Source organism: Sturnus vulgaris, chromosome 9, assembly GCF_052056855.1.
Source record: "Sturnus vulgaris isolate bStuVul1 chromosome 9, bStuVul1.hap1, whole genome shotgun sequence".
Lineage (NCBI taxonomy): Eukaryota > Metazoa > Chordata > Aves > Passeriformes > Sturnidae > Sturnus > Sturnus vulgaris.
The window spans coordinates 22858414-22879743 of record NC_142251.1 but is presented as its reverse complement, the minus strand read 5'-3'; the positions used below and the strand labels follow the sequence as shown (position 1 = coordinate 22879743).

General features: G+C 40.0%; 1 protein-coding gene and 1 long non-coding RNA gene across 2 annotated transcripts in view; one reads left to right on the top strand and one right to left on the bottom strand.

Moving 5' to 3' along the window:
* Window positions 1–94: 94 nt before the first annotated feature.
* LOC148222848 (uncharacterized) overlaps window positions 95–21330 on the bottom strand; it is a 31963-nt gene continuing 10727 nt past the window's right edge. Inside the window, exons 2-3 of the long non-coding RNA XR_015805498.1 lie at window positions 8904–9085; window positions 95–3917 (exon numbers count right to left, since the gene is read on the bottom strand). This is a non-coding gene — a long non-coding RNA (uncharacterized LOC148222848). The remainder of the gene's footprint in view (window positions 3918–8903; window positions 9086–21330) is intronic.
* Window positions 15167–21330, top strand: part of CRB1 (crumbs cell polarity complex component 1) — a 95518-nt gene continuing 89354 nt past the window's right edge. The window contains exon 1 of the mRNA XM_088170134.1: window positions 15167–15482. Within this exon, the coding sequence (XP_088026260.1) occupies window positions 15407–15482 (76 nt within the window). The 5' untranslated portion in view covers window positions 15167–15406. The remainder of the gene's footprint in view (window positions 15483–21330) is intronic.

Sequence of the window (21330 nt, the reverse complement as noted above, 5' to 3'; positions counted from 1 at the left end):
CGAGGCAGGAGCGGCAGAGCTCGCTGCAGCAGCGCCAGCCACTCGGGGCGGCCGCGCTCCCTGCGCCATCGTGCCGCACTGAGGCGGTGTCCTGCTTTGGAGCAGTGCTCGTAGGGGCCTGTGAAATTCCCGACTTTCGTGCTTCCCGTAGTTCTGTTCAATAATACGAGTTTTGATTTGTTTTCTGCTGGAGTATTTTGAAGCACCTGACATGAAATCCCCTCTTCTTGTGCTTCCCGGGTGGCAGAAGGAGCAGCCCCAGAGGTGCCCCTCGGCTCGGGGGCAGCTCCTCAGCCTTCTGTCCCTTCAGCTCCATCGCTGCTCTCCCCCAAGATTGCCAGTGACAACGTGACACCGAAAATGAGCTTGTTTTCCTGACAGCCTTAAAGAAGGATTAATGCAGGATTAAACTTTATTCCTCGACATGCATTCTGTACTTATGATCTGTAAATGGATACTGAACAAAGTGTTGCTCGAAGGTCTTGCATTTTTAAATAAAAATACAATAAAAATACTGAAAATTCTTAAAGCATTTTTTACCTCCTGAGTGTTGCTGTACTGCCTGTACTCACAGCCCTGCAGTTTTCTTGAAGTCTACAAATATTTAACTTAAGCTTTGTTTTTGTTGTTCGGGTTTTTTTTTTCATTTTTAATATTAATCCAATAGCAAACTGTTTCAAATAATATTCTAAGTAGTATCGGTTCTTTTATTCCGTTATTCTACAGTGAAACAATGGTGTCAATAAAAATAGAGCAATTAAGATTACTCAGGTTTTCTTGCACTGAATACAAAATCTACTTACCTCTCAGCCATCTGCTCCTTTAGGGGGTTCCTTGTGCATGCCCACCTTTTATTTCTGCAGAATTGTTAAAATGTACATAAATGTAAAAATATGTTTCTCTATTTGGTAAGTTTCTCTATTTTGATTTTGCATGGAAAAAGAAAGTGCTAGAGCAAGGCACTTTAAATTTTAAGCTGATCCTTACATTTCACTCTAATCTGAATAGCAAGCACATAAAAACATCATTAGTGGGTAATTGGCTTCTTGGGTCTTACTGTTTCCATAGCAAATCCCTCATTTGGAAAGTATAAAACTAAGTTTTCGTTAGTGAAATACATTAAAAAAAATGCAGCCTTGATGAGAACTATTTTGCCAGCAAGCATAACCAAGCTGGGGAAGTGCTCCCTGGGCCAGGCCTGAGAGGCCTGAGTTTCTTCTGTGTTGTTGGGGGGCTTGGGGAAGGGTTTGGGTTTTTTCCCCTAGATAACTACCTGTTTTTTTTCTTTATTTGCTGCTGCTATTATTTACTCTGTGTTGAGTACAATGTGGTTCCTTGGCAGTCTACAAAGCATCTACAGCTTATTGCCAAACTGTGCAAGTTCAGCAGGCATTTTGACTTAGCACAAGCCTAGGTAACACTTTTTTTCTCTTGCTATTTTATGATACATGAAGGATTTAGTTCAAAGAAAAATCGTACAGTGCTAAGTGATCCATTACCATGCCTGGCATTGCCTCTATAATTGTGCTCTGGAAACAAAATGTCCTTGAAATCTCAGGTCATTATGGTTCTTTCAGCATTAAGTCTTCTGCAGTTGGTACAAAGGTACAAGCGGTACAGACAAAATTTAACTATAGTAATCCCTTGTGTCCCAATGCTTATTCATGCTACATTTTCTTGCCAGTTAATAGACTATCCCACATAGGTTATAAAGCTGACTTTTACTTTAATTAAAGACAGCATCAATCAAAGAATAAGCACTTGCTCACCTACTGTACAGAATCTGCAAATGCAGCAGCTTTGACTTGTCCAGGAAAACAGTATATCTATCAAATAAATAGTTTTGAATCATTAGAAATTAAGAAGTAGCTTTGTGGAAGAAAGTTTGGTGTTGAAGGAGGTGGTTTCATCTTAAAGAACGTGTTCTCCAGCTGAAAATCTTCCCTTCTGAGTGAAACTAGAAATGACAGATTTTTGAATCAAATACTGTTTAAACAATAAGCAGATAGGGAATCAACTCTTAAGTTAAGCAGTTAGTTGCCAACTAAACAGAAATAAAATTACATAAAAATAGCATGCAAGTTTTAATACCTGTCTGTGAGTAATTTCAGTTTATTGCCAATATATTCCTTAAGAACTGATCACTGTAAGCACCCAGTTATAAATCTAGTAGCACATACATTCACATCCTCCTTCAAACAGCCGCCTTTACTTTGGCCACGACATTTTTGCTAAGGTAAATGTCTCTCTCTCTAGGAATTTTATAGCTAATTTGCCATGGGTTCATGGTGCATGACACTGCTGAAACATGACCCGTGCTGTCATTCTTCCTTTTTGTATCCCAGATGTGTCAGTGATGGGTGGGACCTAGGGAAGAACCCACAAAGCCTATACTTCCTCTAGTCTGAGATTTTTCTGTATTTTATTGCCAATCACCACATACACACAAATGTTTTAAATTAGGCTGTGAAGTGAAAGGGTTATAAGATTGCCTAGAGACTCCAACAAGTTTTCTAGCCAACAGTGCTGAATAAAGTCCATTGCTGGAACCATTGCCAAGAAATTCTTTCACATAGGCCATGAAAAGACCACCCCGGTCTGGTCTCTCAATTGAGCACTCTCTGGGGCACTAATCAGCTGGAGGCTGGTTGCATTATTATGGATGTTTGACATGTGAATCATGTTGATGAGGCTTCTCCCCTTGTCTCCTCTCTGAAGTGCAGCAAGTGAAACGTGGAGAGAAGGAGGTCAGATCCTCTGACTGTATCAGCCTGCCTCGTTCCATCCGGGAGGTTCAGTGCCGGGAAGGGTGGACACCACCTCTGCTTGGGTTTTGTTTTCTGGAGTGTTCTCTAGGCAGACCTGAGTTGAATAACAATGATCTTGGCCACTGCCATCTTTTTTCAGGGAATTCATACAGTGTAGAAGTTGCAGAGAGCTGTATGGCTACAGACTCCACAGAACAGATGTCATGGAATGCTAATGCAGTGCAGCCCTGAGGTGAAATCAGCAGGGGCCAGGAACAAAACACTCCCTGCTGTCACAATAAAGCAGAAATGCCAGGTCTTGTAATTCTGAACTCAGTACTAGGCCAGCTCCACAGGTAGATTCACAGGTGCACTGCATTGCCTTCACACTTTGAAAAATATGGCAACTGAAAAAATCCTGGGTAGAGGAAAATTGCCCATGTGTTTTCCTGCCATCCCTGCCTGCTCCACCCGATCCACTAATGCCTGGCAGCTCAGGGCAAAGGAGGGTGAGAGGAAATCTGAACCAGAGAGAATAGCACTGGAGGAAATATCTGTCTGCCCTCTACTGATGTAAGTCTTAAGTTGTGCCACAGAATTACTGTTAATTGAAGCTGTACTCCTTCCTGAAGCTGTGTAAAGAAGAAACAAAGACTTAACATGTTTATTTTCTGTTGCTTTTAACAGAGCACATTAAACCTTTTGCAATAATGCACCACTAGCATCGGAGGTATTTTCCTTTAAACAAGGCAAGAACTGGGGAGAAGTGAAATATCTTTTATTAGTTCAGCTGGTGTATGTCACCACTGGAACTAAAAACAGTGCCCCAGCTCTGGGAACGTGACCTTAAGACTTCATGTGCCTAAAATCATCTTTATTTTTCCAGCTATATTAGCTGGTTACTAAAAGGTATTGCCTCTCCCAATACATCTTGCTTTATTTATTACCTTAGACTATCATAACTGCAAGAATATTATCAAATCATCAAGTAAAACAGGCATAACCAGACTTTCCTGTACAGAAATAATCTTGGTTCTCAAAAATATAATGTGAAAATGTATAGAGTAAATAGCATGAAAAAGTTTCTCTGTGTCTTACCTTGCTGCATTTCCATTGCAGTGCCTGGTGAGAGACCTGTAAAGCTGCCAGAGCGCCCTGAGTGCTGAGGCCCTGGTACAAGACAACAAGAATTTCAGTCATGGAGGGTAGCAGGGAGCTGATGTCACTGTCACTTTTTTCAGTCAACCAGAAACCAATTATCCCTGGCTGACAGGCCAAATTAAATCATCGGGTAGAAGGAGATGCCAGCTATCCTCCCCTAGATTAGGTAACTGGGGCTTTATTACACTCAGCCCTGGTGCTGTGTGTTGGGCCACAGAATACACCTAAGAGCCATTCAGGTCTGTCTCTCTCTCTTTTTCCATCCTTTCCATAAGCATTAATGTATTTTTAATCCCCAGGAAAAGCCACTGTGTTTTACATTACAAATGCCAATCTTTTCATATATATAATATTAATAGATCCTTTTATCTATCCAAGTTTATAGAGAACATGAAGTTAGGAGTTCTGCCATGGACGGCCTCAGGTGGCAGCTTTGTACTGATTTATACTTGAGATCCCAGGTTTTTATCTAGTACTCTTGCAAGGATATAGAAAGTTTTTAGCTTATACTTCTTTGGAACTTAAGAGCATTTTTGACATAGTATCAGGCTGATTTACTGAGGGGCTGCCTAATTCACTGCATGGGTTGTTTGGAGCAGAAGAAGTGAGGCACTTAGGTGTCCAAGTCCATTCTAGTTCAGGTTAGCACCTACTTCTGGCCCTCCAAGATCTTCAGGAACACATTGCTTGCGATGACACAAGGAAGTGGTACTGCCCTGGGGTACAATGCAAAAATGTGTATTCTATCACCATCTGTTGAAATGTGGGAGGGGTGGTGATCCTTATCGCTGTGGGAGATATCCTCTGCCTATGTGCCATCTGATAAGATCAGGGGGATATCATCGTTATCTTTTCACAACCCATCCTTCCTCCAGAAGATATATTCTGTTAATGGGCCATTAAGTCCTATTGTGTGACTGATAAGATTACATCATCCCATTGGGAGATGCCCCAACCAGGGGCAGGAGCCAAGCCTTTCCTACCTAGATAAAAAACTGGGGTTTGGGACCCGAGGGCAGACCTTTCTACTGGATCCCAGAGGAAAGTCGGATCTTTACCACATCATCGTTGGATCTTTGGAGGAAAACTGCACCTTCTCCAGGAGCACTGCTTCAACAGAACCACATCTGTCATCCAGGAGGACTGCAGCCACCATTTAACGGGACTGCTACCAACACCCTGACTGACAGGGTGTCAGGTTGTATTTCTGACTCTGTCGGTGGTTTTTCTTTTGTATTATTGCATGTATTTTATTTTTCCTCTTTTTTCCTATTAAATTGTATTACTGACTTGGAGTCTCTCACTGGATTTGCTTTCAAACCAACACAGGTACTGAACTAGCTAGTTCATTTAAATTACCAAGGTTAAAAACTTCTTACATTGCCCAGTAGAAAGCAGAAATTGGTACACAGGGTAAGATACAACTATATGTACATGTAGAAACCTGTGTGTACAATGTGCTCAGTAGTTTTTATTGAAGAGGAAGAAAAATACATTTGCTATTGAAGACTTTTCAGAAATAGAGTATAATGCATCAAAGTTTCTGAATGGGATAAAAAAATTGGAAAGCTGATAGTGGTAATTCATTGGAAGGTTTGCACATGAAGCTGACAAATTATCAGCAGCTATTAAGGCTTTGTGCCTTCAGAAAATATCTGCTGTGTAATTATAAGGATGGCTAGAAGCACTCAGCTAGGCCTCTCAGCTCAGTGTTTATCAAGGCTTCCCAGAGCTCTTCTCCTTCCCTTTGTGATGAACCTTGACATGGTTACAGTTGTCTGGGAACCAAACTCCATCTCTCTGCTAGAGAGGCAGGGTACTTCAAGGTGTAGGAGAGATTAAAATGCTATTCTGCACCCTCCTGAATCACTATCCATGTAATTTGTGGAAGCTATTTGTTTTAAATTATAAAGTCAAAAGTATGTATCATCTACATTTTTTCCCAAACACATACTGTTGCAGAAACTCAAGGATATTTTAGTGTTAGATGAGCTTTCTAACTGCCATTCTTTATTTGTCTGAATTTACATATTCCATGATGTATTGCCCATTTACTCACAGTCAGGATAAAAGGCTGCAGTTATGAAGCTTATGAGTCTTGTGTAACACTGCCCACTGCTAGAAACAAACATTACATAATGAAAGCATGATATCTGTTTCTGGAGCACCTCTATAGTGTGAGAATTTCAGGACCCTATTTTATTGTAGGTGACATTCATTATCTATTCTCTTAATTACATTTGAATAGGAATTACAACATTTTCCTAAGAAAATAAAATTAGATTTTGATAGCAAGAGGCAGACTACAAGAATATTAATTAGGCTTTGAGGTCACTATTAAAAACCTGGAGCAAGACTAAAGTGCTTCCAGTCAAAAAAGCAAGCACACAAAACAGAGGAAAATGTTTTAACCAAAAAAAAAAAAAGGAAATATGGAATTCTGCTTTGTTAGCAATCCAATGCACATAAACAGCCAGCTTGTACAACAAGCTTGTGCAAGAAATGGCTACAGGAAAGTTATTTTTAAAGAATTATACTAACCAAAGTAAAAAACCTAACAGTTAAATGACAGCTGAGTTAGTAAAATGTCTGCATAAATAAATGCAGTGGCAGGAAAAGAACTTTTTGTATTCATTCTAAAGTAAGCATAACCCTATGAAATAATCCTATAACAATCCCCTTGTAACAGTGACCTTCCCAAATGAAAAAATGAACCAAACCCACTTGCTGCCTGGGGTGTCACTGGAGCTAAACCTCTTTCAGTGAATTTTGGTATGCTATGATAGGTTGTACATGTCTCTTCTGGTGTAGTTTGTTGCTATCCCAAGAGTAATTTTATTTGAAAAGAAGCTTTAATTTCCAATAAAAACAGTGGAGGCAGAGAACCAGTTTGTAAATTAATTTCCTTTTGTTAGGCAAACTTGATAGAGCACTGTAGCCCTTCAAAAGGCTACTTGCTTCCCTTCTGCAGCAGTTATGGTTGCTCATTCTTTTCTGTGGTTGAATTTTATGCCACCCATCCATTTGCCAACCTCAGCCACGACAACCATGAGTGTTTTTAGTGATGTTGGGTTCTGTGGCAAAAGGGCTGACAGGAGCTTGGGTGCCTTTACATGCTAAAGTTCTGATATTGTTTTTTTCCTTCTAAGTGGTTTTTAACTTCTGTTTCCACTAGTACATGTTATTCAAGAATCAAGAAAAGGAGAAGAGACTTCAAAGTAAATCTGTGAGTGAGATTGCTTTCTTCTCCTTTGAAAATATTTTTCTTTTTCTGAACTAAACCACAGATTGAAATCTTTAATATTTGTTTATTATCTTGAAAATGTGTGATATCAGAAGTGGCTTGGATTAGTTGAAAGGTTTGATTGGAGGAATCTTAATTTATGTTTCATATTTTTCAGAACACCTTAAAATTATTTTACTTGTTCAAAGAACAAGTAAAGTTCAAGAAGGTAATAGCTTTTAAAATTGCCAAAACTTCTTTTTCAGCAATTTTAAAATAAAATGTGCTTTTAAAACCTCATAACTACACACACACACACACAACACACGGAAAAATAAAGTACAAAACCTCACCCTCTTCCTTCTGAAAGGCTTCAAAAATTTCTGGTCAGCTTCACTTCAAAGGCCAGGTGGTTTAGAGAGACCACCATCTAACTTTGAATTTCTGCTCAGTGTTGGGAAAAGGGCTCTCACATTTAAATGGCATACAGTACAAAACAATTGTACTTAATTTTGCTCATGATGAATGTGAGTAGATAAATTCACCTATTATTGCTAGAGAACATTCATCAGTTTGGCCAGATAGAAAATTTTTCTTTCCTGTCTTGAATTACAAGTATAACACTTATTTTCAGAATCACTGTGGCTTGTGACACATAGAGGAATATGGTCCAAAAGAAATGCCAAACTGTTAGAGAGTCACACTGAGTGAGCACAAATCGTGCAGTGTGCTAGACTCGTTATTTCCATAGCTTCTAAGGGAGAGAAGAGCAAATACAGCAATCCTGCATGCCCAGCCTTCAGAAAGTTAATTCCATTTCTTGAACACTTGTGATTGCCATGTCAGAACAGAATTTGGTATCATTCTTGTGGGTTATTGGTTTCCCAGTTTATTTAAAGATGGTGTTACACAAGGACTTGTTACATTAATCTACTTCACCAAATGAATACTGAAGTCTGACTTTGCTGCTGCAGGAGTCGAGGGGGTCAAGGTTAACATGGCTCATGTTTATCCATTCTTCAGTAGTCAGATCCTGCCAGAGACTGTTTTATTCACTCCAATTGATCTTATTTTGGACGAGTGAGCTGTTTGAGCTGTGTCTTTAGACTACAGTCCATTTAGGAACTTTCAGGGATATATTTCTGAAAGACCTCATCATTTGCCATTCTTCGTGCATGTGAGTCATGCCTGCAGCTTTAGCTGGGGACTAAAAGTCTTTCAAAAGTGCTGTGGGGGTGTGGAGCTACTCTGTGACACCAGTGGCAATGTCCTCTATTCTGAGTGCAGTTGGGAGCTAAGAGGAAATCTTACCCTGCCAGCATGAGGAGCTCCTACAACACAATAGGCCAAGCTGCTCTGGGGATTTCCTGTTTGCTACTGTGAACACATCTTTTTTAAACAACTTGCTTATAGTCAAGGCATGAAGATGCAGTTTGACAACAAAATCTTGTTTGTCTGATAATGGCAATCACATTGGAAGTGCTGGCTTAGAAATTCTTGTACCCCAGAAACTCTCAGATTTAGAAGTCTTAGTCCCACAAAACTGTGTTTGGTGAATGTTGGTGCTAAAGTCAAATCTGGGTGCATAGACCAGAGGTCTCAGCACCTGCCCATGCACAACGAGCATATTCACCCTGGCTTTCAGTGTATTGGAAAAACTTACTATAAAAATGCCATTAAAAAAAATAAAAAGAGACAGAGAGAAAAAACATACACAAAGATCTCAGCTTGTCCACACACAAAAACTAAGACGCAGTTCAGCAACAAACTACCTGGTAATTGGAGGGGCTCTCTGGACACTTGAAGAATATAAGCCAGCTGCAGTAGTAATGTCTCCTCCTTCCCCCTTTCACATCCAAGATGATGCTTAGAGGTCAAACTGTGCTTCCTCCATCCAGGGATGTTTTCCTTTCACTGGCATTGGAATATGGTGACATCACATACGTCATCATCACTGCAGTCAGCGTCACCACCAGTGGTTGAAGTAGGTGTGAGATAATCAAAATCAGCACAAGTTTGGAAGCCAGAATATTTTATTTTACCTTGTGAACAATGTAATTCAAACTGACAAACTTTCAGGGTTTAGTTCAGTACAAAACTGCAGCCTTTGAGAGAGGCATTGGCATTAAGATGAATGCTGTCTTACCCAATCTTAGCAGAAACTTGAAATCCCTTTGGGGCACCTACCACTGCTTATTGTTCCCATAATATTATCTAATACTTTAACACAGAGGCCAAGATTTCCAAGAGGAATTTAGTGCTTGCCATGATCCACACCGAGACACTTCAGAGATGCCTACAGGGAAATTTGCTTTGTGCTTTCTGGAAGTCACATCCTTCAACTGAAAACCTGCAAATCCTGGAGATCCAAATCGTCAGATGCTTTTCAAAACCTTGTCACACTCAATATACCATGACTGAATACAGAAGAGGGGAAAAGTTTTAAGGGATATTAGAGATTATGAAAAATTAGGAAACTTCTGTATTTGCCTGTTACTTTTTGAGTGTTATGGTATTTTGCATTGCAAATTTAACTATCTCAAAATTATTTATCACTGCAAGTACAGTGAAGAAAACCAGGGAGAGAACTAGTTTTGTGTCCCTCAGCCCAGTGCTTGGCCTGTGAAATCAAGGGTGGTGCCACCTTTCTCTATTTGCAAACACCAAAATTCAAACAATAGTTCTAGAAGCATCTCCTCCTTCCCAGCCTCTCCACTTAACATCATCCTGCCCTGTCCCTAGGACAATTGCAGTGTTTACCAGAAGGAAAATGTTTACATGCAAAGTGGGTGTTAAAATCCAGCCTATTTGGTTACTAATCCTGCCTCCCTGAGTCTTGCACTTTATCCTCTCCTACCCTGTTGCCTGCTGGAACTGTTGGGTCTGAATTCCTTCTAAAACCACTTTGTATTGATCAGATGAAATCATGCTACAAACCTATGTAAATATTTTCCAAATACCTTTGAAACTGTGGATGAACTATACAACTATGTCCCCTGTAACAGATAGGATTTTCAATTTAATTCCAATACTTTCATGTTTAGGTCTTTCTGGTTTGTAGCATGAGTTATCTCCCTCTGAAGGAAATTTAAAAAGCATTAGAAGAGGATTTGGAAGACTGCTAACACATCTAGTCTGCTGAAGTGAAAAGTATAGAGGGAAAAATAAATGTACAACCCATTTAGAACTTAATATATCAGTGCTTTTGTAAAAACACAATTTGTTTCATTTTCTCAAGCACTCCTATAACCTTGGCACTCATATGAAGCTTATTGGTACAGACAGAAACTTCCTGATTAGACGGTTCATTAGCAGCAAGGTACAGAATACTAATTGCCAATTTTCATCTGCATTGACAAGGCCTGACCTAGCATTCATCTGATTGAAATTGCTTCCCTGGTGATGCCTCTTGCTTCCCTGCTTCTTGATTCCCAGCCACACACAATATGATAAAAACATGTTATTTCACAAAAATTCATCAAAGATAAGTGAATCAATCACACACTTTATTGACTTCTGCAGGTCCCAGGGGAATCCTGTCCTACCTTGCACAGCTACTTTGTTTTGCCTACCTAGATGTAAAATACTCAGGAGAGACTTCATATGCAAGCCAAAACAGCTTTTATTGCTCTCACTATTTCTATCACATCCAAAATTAGATCTGTCTGAGCAAATCAGCTTGGTGCTCCTGTAATTTTTGGTTAAATTTGTATTTTAGGTTGGCACATAGGAATCCCTCATTGCTCAGTAGGAAAGTGGCTACCATGAGAATCAAAAAAGTAGTCATAATTTCAGAAAATGTTTTACGTTTAAGAAAGCAATATGCTTGGTGGGTCTTGCAAAATAATTTTATGTTTTCAGATAAAGCCCTTGAGTTTCATAAAAACATTAGCAATCTAAAAATAGGCAGAACCAGCAGGTTGTGCTCTGGTGCTTTACTCTGGCTAAGACATAAAAGGAGCAAAGCAAGAGTTTAAAACCCTCGAAATTTGTACACCCTAATAAAAAGAAAGCTCAAAAGAAGTAACATTTATAGACCAGTAGGTTAAATATAGTCATCAGATATTTCTCTCTGGAAAAGTACAGGTCAAAGGAGATTCCAATTCTCTCTTGCCCAGTTCTTTTGTGTATGGTTAACTTTGCAAGTGTTGAAGGAAGTCAATGCAATCAAAATTGTTCTTGTTGCAAGGAGCCTAATTAAAATGCAAATAGATCTATAGTGGTTTTGTTAATGAGGTAAACAACTTCCTCTGACAATACAACTCTATCTAGGAGACCTTTCAGCCATCCCTTATTCACATTGGTTTGTCCACTCGTAATTACCCAACGTGCAACAAGCTGAAGAAAAAAAAATTATCTGTCAGTTGTTCAATGAAGAGGTACATAAAGTACCATAAACAGGAAGATGATCTGGATGACTTGGTCAGGTCCATTGTTCTAGAAAACTCCACCATCCTCAGTTTTCAATAAATACTTCAGAATGTATTTTAATGTCCAAGCCAGGATGTCAGATCAGAGTGACTTCATGCTTGAATGCTCCATAGTTTTTTTATAAATTAAGTTCTCCCATTGGTGAACTGGGAACACCAGTGAAATTTAGAATCCCGATTTCATCCCTGATGAAAATCAGCAAGAACTTAAGAGAATATGCACACAAGAAGCACCATTGAATACAAGTAAGAAAACGGAAGAGCCTAGGGAAAAACAGGGACTATTTTATAAATAGAGGCTTTCTGCATTAGGTATGCAGAACTGGGGACTGAGCTAAGGCTGGTGCTTGTGCAGGAAATCTAAATGCTATAGGAAATCTCTATATTCAGAGAATCAGGAATATATGGTGGGAAGGGACCACCTGCCCAAAGCACATCTAGTTTGAGCAGGTCACAAAGGGCCACTGTCCAGCTGAGTTCTGCATATCCAAAACCTTGCTAGGGCAAATGTTATCTGCAGCTCACTCTTCCATGAAGTCACTCACCTGTCCCTGACTATTACCAGTGCCTTACTTGCCAATGAACAAAAGGATTTTTAATAAAAGCTTCAGGTTAGTCAGCATCAGGCATTTTAAAAACTCACATCTTCCACTTGCAAGATAATTTTACACTTTACATTAATTACTTAACTATTCTAGTTTCTGTTCATTTTGTAGTTTACACTAGAACAACCAAAACACTGGAAAAGAAATGCCAATTACTTAGGAAAATCACCTGTAAATATATTTGACCTAGAAGGCACAGGATGGCATCAATAAAAATTGCACTTTAAATTGGAGCAACATTGAACAATCAGAAAACATGCCTAGCAGTGAGAAGCAGAAGATACACAATTAATTAGTACTGCTGTCATCTGGAAATTGAAAATACTGCTTATATCAGGAAGCAAAAGATGTTAGATAATGAAATTAGTCGGACGGAGTTGCATAAAATGTCTTAGAAGAGATGACACTGACTAGTGTAGTCTAACACCACACCACTCTGTCTTTATTGCATGGAAGCAATCAGAAAAGGCAGCATGTAAGTGAAAGCAAATGACAACACAAACCTTTTTTTCCTAAGAAACTGGCATAGCCTCTGACTTTTGTGACTGCAGAATCTCATTACAGCTAAGCTGTACTGAGAAAGCATAGAAATTACATTTAGATGTTATGTTTCACTGTGTACAAATGATATGCATGCAGAAATTCAAACCTCCTCTTGTAGGCAACTTCAAGGAATTAGGGCAGTGATAAGTTAATTTAGTTTATTCCCCCATGAAATTCTGGGATATGAATAGCTCACGAAGAAGAAGAAACATTTGAAAAAAAGGCACTGGAAAATGCAGAGCTAAGTTTCAAACTGGCTGAAAAAGCAGCTTTTTTGGTTATTCTGAAAGTGATTACGTTTTAATAACTTTCAAAAGACTTAGGAGGTGTTCATATACTTGCTGGATGTTTTGTAATTACCACAGAATTGCAGCAGAGTAATTCCAATGTCAACATATGTGTTAACACAATACATTTAGGTTCTAAGATTAGTGGCATATCCTCATGTCTGAGAACTGCTAAATTTCCTTAGAGTACAGATTTTACAGGTACTTGTGCATTTTTCAGAAAAATATCCAGATGTTACCGTTTTCGTGAAGTACTTACCCTATATTCCTCAGAATTGAAAACTTTTTATTTGCTTAAATTTGGGGTCTATCTTTCTGAATACTCACAGGATTTCTTTTTCAAATTGACTAGAATATGAATCCAGAAAACATTATTGTTCTAAGTAAGTTATATAGTGACAAATTTAAATAATAATGCACTTAAAGCAGGCAATCAGCACTGATCTAAACTGCATAATTTAGCCTGACAAAACAATTCCCTGATGACAGTGGTACTTTCATGCTCACGTTGTAATGATTATATATCTTACTGCATAATTTCAAGCAGAAATTAAATAGACAGATGGCAAGGAGAAGAAAACATCCAAACAACCAGAAATGTAAATATAAAAGAAAGGGGATTATAAAAAGTGAAAGAGCTGAAAACTATAATTAGCCATTTAATTATATTTAACTTGATAATTATCTAAGCACTTTCCACTGGGACTTCTATTCATCATAATGTCCATAGCCCATGACATTTGGCCAGGAAATCCAGCCTGGGGTGTCATCAGAGAGATCAGAGCTGGTGAGTGGGGTAGGGAGGCTCAGGGGAGTGGGAGGTGGAGGATTCCTGGGAAGCAGATGATAGAGAACTGCTGGTGCCAGGACAAGGGAGAGAGGGTCTGGAAAGATGTGCCACAAGGTCAGCAGTGTGTGAGTGCAGCTACACACAGGTGAGATGGGAAAGAAGGAGGAGCTTTGCTGCAGGAGAAATTTTCAAATCAATCAGTTCACTGAGCTTAATGAGTGACGTGAAAGTACCTACCTATTATAAACAGCTTTAGTGAATTCATGTTGGCATCAACAGTCTGCTCCCAACTCATCTGAGGCCTTCAGCATATACTTAGCTTTCAGCTTGTACTTTGTTCAGGTAAGTGTACATGTAAAATTAAACTCATTATCAAAGGCTTCCTGAACCAGGGATTAACATTCTGCTGAAGTGGGGAGGAAAAACACAATACCAAATGTACTGAGTGTTACCTCTTTGACAGTAACATAACGTAGCAATGACCAAGCTGATTTTTCAGGCTGTTCCTGGGCTTGGGAATGCCTGGATTCTCACTGGGGCAAGGACAGTAAGTGCCAAGAGCCAAAAACCAGGAGGACTGGTAGAGGTGAAGGCGGTGGAAAGAGGAGATTCCCTGCCTGCCAGGCAGCTCACCTCTGTCCTGGCCTCAGAGGCAGGATGGTGCTGTGGCACTCACTGCCATGGCACAGCTTCCCCACACTGGATGCACACACTGGGGCTGCGAGGTGCCACAGGGCCAGAGTTGGCACTGGACCATGGCGTGAATGCAGCTCCGGGGCTGCTGCTGTCTGCCCTCACCTTCCCTTCTGCTAGAGCAGGACAAGGGTTTTATCTGTGAACAAAGCTGTGATCCAGGGGTGAGGCTCTGCCCACAGACAGCATGCTGCCTGTGCCACACACGGCTGGGGAGCTACCATGGCAGCTGGGGCAGGTTCCCTGAGAACAGGCAGGCTGATGGCACTTAGTACCAGCTATTTCAGACCAGCCCTGGCTAAACCGAGTGGAGTATGGCATCCATACCCTGCTGCCATCCCCTTCTCTTACCGACCCCTCCTGGTTCTGAAAGTCACTGCTTCCTCCACGAGCAGTTCAGGATTATAACACAACCTGATGAAAGCTCAGAGGTGCTGTGCCAGCTCCTAGGAGCGTGCTTTTCAGTCACTGCAGGGTAAACAATACCAACAAAACAAAACAAAAAAAAACCAATACTGAGGAAGAGAGCAGGCTAACATCGCACTAACTAAAAAGCCTGAGCACGTGGATGTTTCAGAGAGCGCCGTGTAGCCGGGCTTTGGTGGGAGGCAGGGAGCGCTCAGCGTGGGCGCTGCCGCGGCTCGCTGCGGGGACAGCCGGCCACAGCACTGCCCGCACAGGGAAAGGCTCCGCTCCAGCTCCGCACAAATCTGCACCGGGATTGAACAATCTCTCGGACCTGCCGAAGTGAAACCTTGACAAGCACGAGTGCCTTGTGGAGCAGTGTCGGCAGCGAGCGGGCCGGGATGGCTCGGAGCGGGCTGGCTGCCCCGGCTGTGCCCCTGGCTCCAGACATGAGGAGAAAGCAGTGAGCATCAGCACCAGCCCTTGGACAACAGGCGGCTCGGCGGAGGATGTCCTATCAAGATGAATATGGCTCATTCAAGAATTAACTCTCTACTCATCTTCTACCTCAATTTTTTACTGCTCATCCATTTAAAAAGTAAGATTTGCACTTTTTCTTATTGTTCTGACATGTCCTCTGGGGAGATGGTTAGACATTCACTTCTAGCAGAAAGCTTGTGTTGTCAGAAGGCTTTAAAAATTTGATGGAGATGCCAAAAAAATTTGGTCCATGAAACTAAGTTGTATGAACTCATTGCTTGATAGCTTTCCTGATTTCCATGCTTTAACCTTTTTTTTTTCCAAATAAGGAATGAAGGCATTTTGTTGCTTTGCATATTCAAGGTACAGCAATAAGTTATTTTGCTAAAACTGTACCTATACTTTAAAGTCTGCTTTTTGATACTACTCATTCAGTAAACCTAAACCTTTCTGATTAAAATCTAGATTAATTTATCCTCTGCATGTTTTTAAGTAGTATTGCCTTATTATATATCCTTTTTAAACTACAGACTCTAGAGAAAGCAGTTATTAAATAACTGTGATGTATTTGGTGTTGTAAAATACGTCTATTATGAAGGAGCATGAAAGTCCAACTACTTTATAAAAGTAGAAAAAAAAAGAAAAAAAGAGAAAAAATGTTCTCAGCAAACTTCTACATAAACAGAAGTGTGCAAAATATTGGAAGTCACAATGGGTTTCCTTGATAATTGTGTCAGATGGCTGAGAGTAAATACAAGCCAAGGAGGCTAAATGGCCTCAGCTGGTGAGGCTGCTGTGTGTGTATGAAAAGCAGCAGCTCTTGAACATGTTTAAAATGAAGATCTGTGGGATGTGTGCCTGAGGAGGCTGTTTGATTTGTGTCTGTTGGATGTGAATAGCAATAACACAAAGCTTTGAGCAGCTGCCATTAAACAAGAAGGCTTGGCATTAGTGAACAGTGTTGTGTAATCTGGGTCACCTTCTGTTGCTGCATCACTCAAATTGTTACTTGGACAGTTTACAGCCCAACATAAATTAAAGACTAAAAAGCAAACAGATGCAGTTGAATCAACCAGAACTGGGAAAAAAAAATCCCACACTTGAAAATATAAGAAAAATACAGAATGTCATAGAAACATCATTTTATGCTAGTAATTTTCTTTTGGGGGAAAAAAAAATGTACTGATGTGAATCAGGGACTGGACCTTAAAGACTGGACTTTTAACTTTCACAAACCAATTTTCAAAGTCTACATCCTTTAGGATGAACAACCAGAAAGTCTCTAAGACAGAGTCTGCTATCTAAGTAAAGGAAAGTAATAGAAGTAGTGTTAGTTAAGAAAATTTAATTTATCCATGATGCAGGCAAATCAGAACAAAATATAAAAGCTTTGGGAACGGGACTTACAAGTAAAGTTCTTATCAATTAAGAAGGTCACATTAAAAACATGATGCACAAAGAAAACATTGCTAGAATAAAACCATGAAAAAAAGCCCCAAGGAATCAGTTTAAAGAAAGACGATAAATACAAGTTTTGGCTTTCACCTCGGGTGAGCTTTGCTCAGTGCAGGATGCCAAATCAAGGAAAGTAATTGAATGTCATTTTATGCCTTTTCCTTAGCCCACTTCACTGGGATGACATCTCGGATGTGGCACGGGTTTTCCCTGGGTTGTGGCCATATGGCCAGTCTCAAGCAAGGGGCTTTTCAGTCTTGGAGAACTTTCTCAGGTAGAAGTGTGGCTGTTGCCACAGTGTGATACAAATTGCTATACCAGGATGGAGCAGCTGCATTGGGAACCAGAATCAGACCCAGGACCATATCTCTGTCTCTCAGTGCTGTATATTTAATGATCTTGATAGGTGTTTTCATTTTAGGAAGTTTGTATCCCATTTGAAACTGCTAACAGTTTCTGTTAATAAAAGCATAACTGTGAACAGATTAGCCAGAAAAAGAAGCAGAATTGACTGCAATTACTTCCCTTCTTAAAAATTAAAGCTGAGAATGTCCAAGACACAAAAGCTGAGGATAAAATGGAGCAGAGGCGAGTGAAGATATTTATAGAAGTTGTATCAGCCATTATGTTTTTAAAATCAATTTACTGGATTTGTCTTCCCCCAAAGGATTCTAATCTTAGGTCCTGCTTAAAGGCAGAATGTTCCTTATTCTAAACAATTTGGAAAATAAATAGTATTTAGTAGCCATGAACTCTGTATGCAAGCATTCAATACAGGTTGGGTTTATATGGCATTTTGTGAACATCATTTGTTTCTACAAATCTTACCAAATGAACAATTCACAGAAAATTAATCTGGGGGCATCCAGAGATGCCCAGCTCTGTGTGAGGAGGGACCAGGAATCATTATGTACAACAGGAAGCATGTCCCAAATCCAAAACAACACTGATAACTCATTGCTGCCATACTATTGTCTAACAGGAATTACAAGCATGAAGCTGTGGGCAGAGACTTGCTTATGAAATAGAGGAAGAGAAATTCTGATAAATACAGGTATATTTACACATCAATTTTGGAAGTGATTCTGTCTGAAGTCAAGTTCAAAATCTTTTGATTCAACATTCAAGTACTGATTTTTTTAACAACTTTTACAATGTATTACCTATCACTACTGCAGAATTGTCTTCCTTTTGGGAAAAATGCAGAAAATAATATTTTAAGATCAAAACTATTACCCATATAAGCTGTGGATGTCTCATTGCTGGTCTAGTGGAAGTTGTCCCTGCCCACAGCAGGGGTATTCAAACAAGATGATCTTTAAGGTCCTTTCCAATCCAAACCATTCTGTGATTCTATTTTTCTCCATTTTAGTGACCTTTCAGCAGAGCTGATAAAATGCATTATTTACTTCAAAATGAGTGCTTCATAAATTGTTTAAATCTTCAGAAATAAAGAATAGAAATTCATTTGGAATTGCTGTTAATGTGAGCAAAATATCTGAGCTTTACTTGCTGCCTTTTTCCACCCCTCCGAGTTGCTGGCACTGTGCAATTTTTCCCCGTGGACAAGAACTCTTAATTTCGCACAGCTATTCCCATTACTCACGAAACTTCTAATTACTGCTTAATTACTGCGTTAGGAATAAAGCTCTGCTTATAAAGAGAGTTGTGGTTTTGCTCACCCTGCTCATCCCTCATGCACACTCGGATGATGTGAGGAGCTTCCCAGCAAAGTCTTGTTAGTGTGGTTTGGTGAATTCACAGCCCATTTGGCTGCTCCTCATTAGCCCTCCGTGGAGCTGAGCCTGTCAGAGCTGCACTCTGAGCACAGGCACCAGCAGCCCTGCAGCCCTGCCTCCCTCCTGGCTGTCACACATTGCATCTGGGGCACAGCAAAAATGAAACATCCTTCAGATGTCTGCCATCATCTCCACTAAGTTAAAAGCAACAGCTTCTAGACCCATTTGTAATGGTGCTGGGTTGAGGTTTTTGCTTCCTTTTCATGTATATATTTTATTATGGATAACATCTCCATCTCTGGAATTGAATTAAATCTTAAGAATGAAAACTAGTAACCCTGTAACTTTAAAAAAGGCAGTAACTTCTGCAAGATAAATGTGTAAAAGTGACATTAAGAACATCCCAGCCACAAGTGTACTTGAGCCACTCAGTTCAAATTCTTGCAAGGCATCCTTAGAGTGCTACACCTACCATTCCAAGAACAGAGTAAGGATCCAGGTTACAGATCCCCTCTCTGTGTGTGCTCTGTAACTTGGGAACTGTCACCACTGAGAACCTCTGGAGATTAAACATTTCCCCACATCCCATTTTGTTATAAAGAAATTACAGTGCAAGATATCAGCTTCTTCAAAAATTTACTCCTCAAGTGACAGTGATTTTGGCAATACAGGACAAACTACTGAATGATGTATTCACATTCACAGGACAAGAAGGGAACTCTGCAGCAAGGACATGGATCAATGTCTGTAGCAGGCTGTTTGTGTCTAATGACCTATTAGGAAAGAGTCTGACGGGCAGGAAAGGAGGTTGTGCAAAATGGTGTTTTATCATTCGTGCTTAAGCAGCAGCAGAGACCTCACACAGATCTTGAAACATTAATGTATGTGATTCTGTATCCGTGATAATGTCCTGGAGAAACTGATGCTGGAAAGTTAAAGCATTTCACACAAGCAGAGGATAAAAACCTAAGATTTTTATATATACATAAACCTTTCAAATGTGTCCCCACACAAAGTTTATATTTATCTATCTATCTATCTATCTATCTATCTATCTATCTATCTATCTATCTATCCCTCTATCTATCTATCCACAATTTTTTCTCCCTGTGTTACTTTGATAAACCTAAAGCACCTAGGGAGTTTTCCTTGTGCAAATCTCTATACCTTTTCCTCTCTGTTAGAGGAAGCTCAGAAAAAAACCCCAACCCGATGCTGTTTAAAGAGTGCTCAAATTTTGATGGCCAAATTGGGCACTTCCCCACTGAAAAGTTGCAGGGAAAGGCAAATATTTTTCTGTTGTGTGTGGACAGTAAAATGACTTGTAAGGCACAGGAGAGCAATCAAACCACTGTTCAGTACTGGCTGTGTCCAGTTTTGAGTGCTGCTGTGAGCAAGAGAGAGGCAATTAGGAAAATGCTGGAAAGGGACAGCAAAAATAGAAAGACATTTAGAAAGATGTGCCCTCTGAGAAAGGGTCACAGGAAGAGAAGCCTGAGGGAAGACATGATTACAGTCCTATCTCCACAAAAGAGAATGGCAATCAAGGATGGTGATGAGATCAGTTGCTCCCTGTCACCTCTAGAAGGGCAGGCTCTGGGAAATAATAGATTCCATGTACATCAGGGAAGATTTATGTGAACTTTCTCAACTGAAGGATAATTAAGACACCATATCAGAACTTTTTAATGAATGGGTTAGATAAATATCTGCCAGAGATTGTCTAGACTGCTGTCTCACAGCTGGTGTTACACAGAGCACGGGCAGTCAGCACCACCCTGGGGGATGTGTGAAGGTCTCAGGGGACAGAGCCCCAGAGAGGCACAGCTGGGGACCTGCCCCACGGGCTGTGGTGGCACTGAGGCTCCAGGGCAGCTCAGGCATGGCTCTGGGGCAGGGTGAGCACATGGCTCCCTCCACTTCTGCACAACTGGGGATTATGTGCTGTGCAAAACAAAGGCAGCCCTGAACCCAGCCCCTGTGTTGCAGCAAAAACAGAATTGCCCAAATTTCAGTGAGGAAATAGATTACTCTCATTCTTTGAGACATCAAGAACTCTTATTTTCTGGTACTCTAGAATTAAAATAAACATTTTGGCTACTGAAGGCACTGATTACAATGAGAATAGAAAGTACCCCCATGCTAGAGATCATGTAGTTTGATTTCCAGCTTTTGGAGTGAAATCACTTATATTTTTACTTGCATTTTGAGTATATTTGGTATGTTGGAAGTATGATGCAAGAAAATACATTTAATGAATGGATTATTAATATCAAAATTTTCATTGAATGGAATTTTCAAATGGAATGGAAAACATGGATTGCCTGCTGAACCTGCCAGCTTCTCACTTCATATAAAAAAGCAATGGAAGACTGGAACTTAATGCAGAAAAACGAATAGCAGTAGATTCCTAGAAAACTGTTCTAACGGGCCATTCTGGATACAGTGCAACAAATTAACATTGGAGTAGGAGTTCTGCTTCATCTAAGAGAAGTTTAGCATTTTATTTTGATGGCAGCAAAAATCACTTATTTATGAAATATCAAGGTTTAAATATATATATCCAGCCAGCTACAAAGCAATAAATAAATATGTCTTAGTCCATGTTACCTAACTGTCCCTAATAAATAAGTTAGAGAAATAGCAACCTAAGTGCCTTTGATCCTGCCTACAGGGGTTTGCAGCCAAAGACCTCCCAGGGATACTTCTACTTTTGGATTTGTTTTTATAACTCACATCCCAGCATTAAGAAAATTTTTTAGACAATGCCTC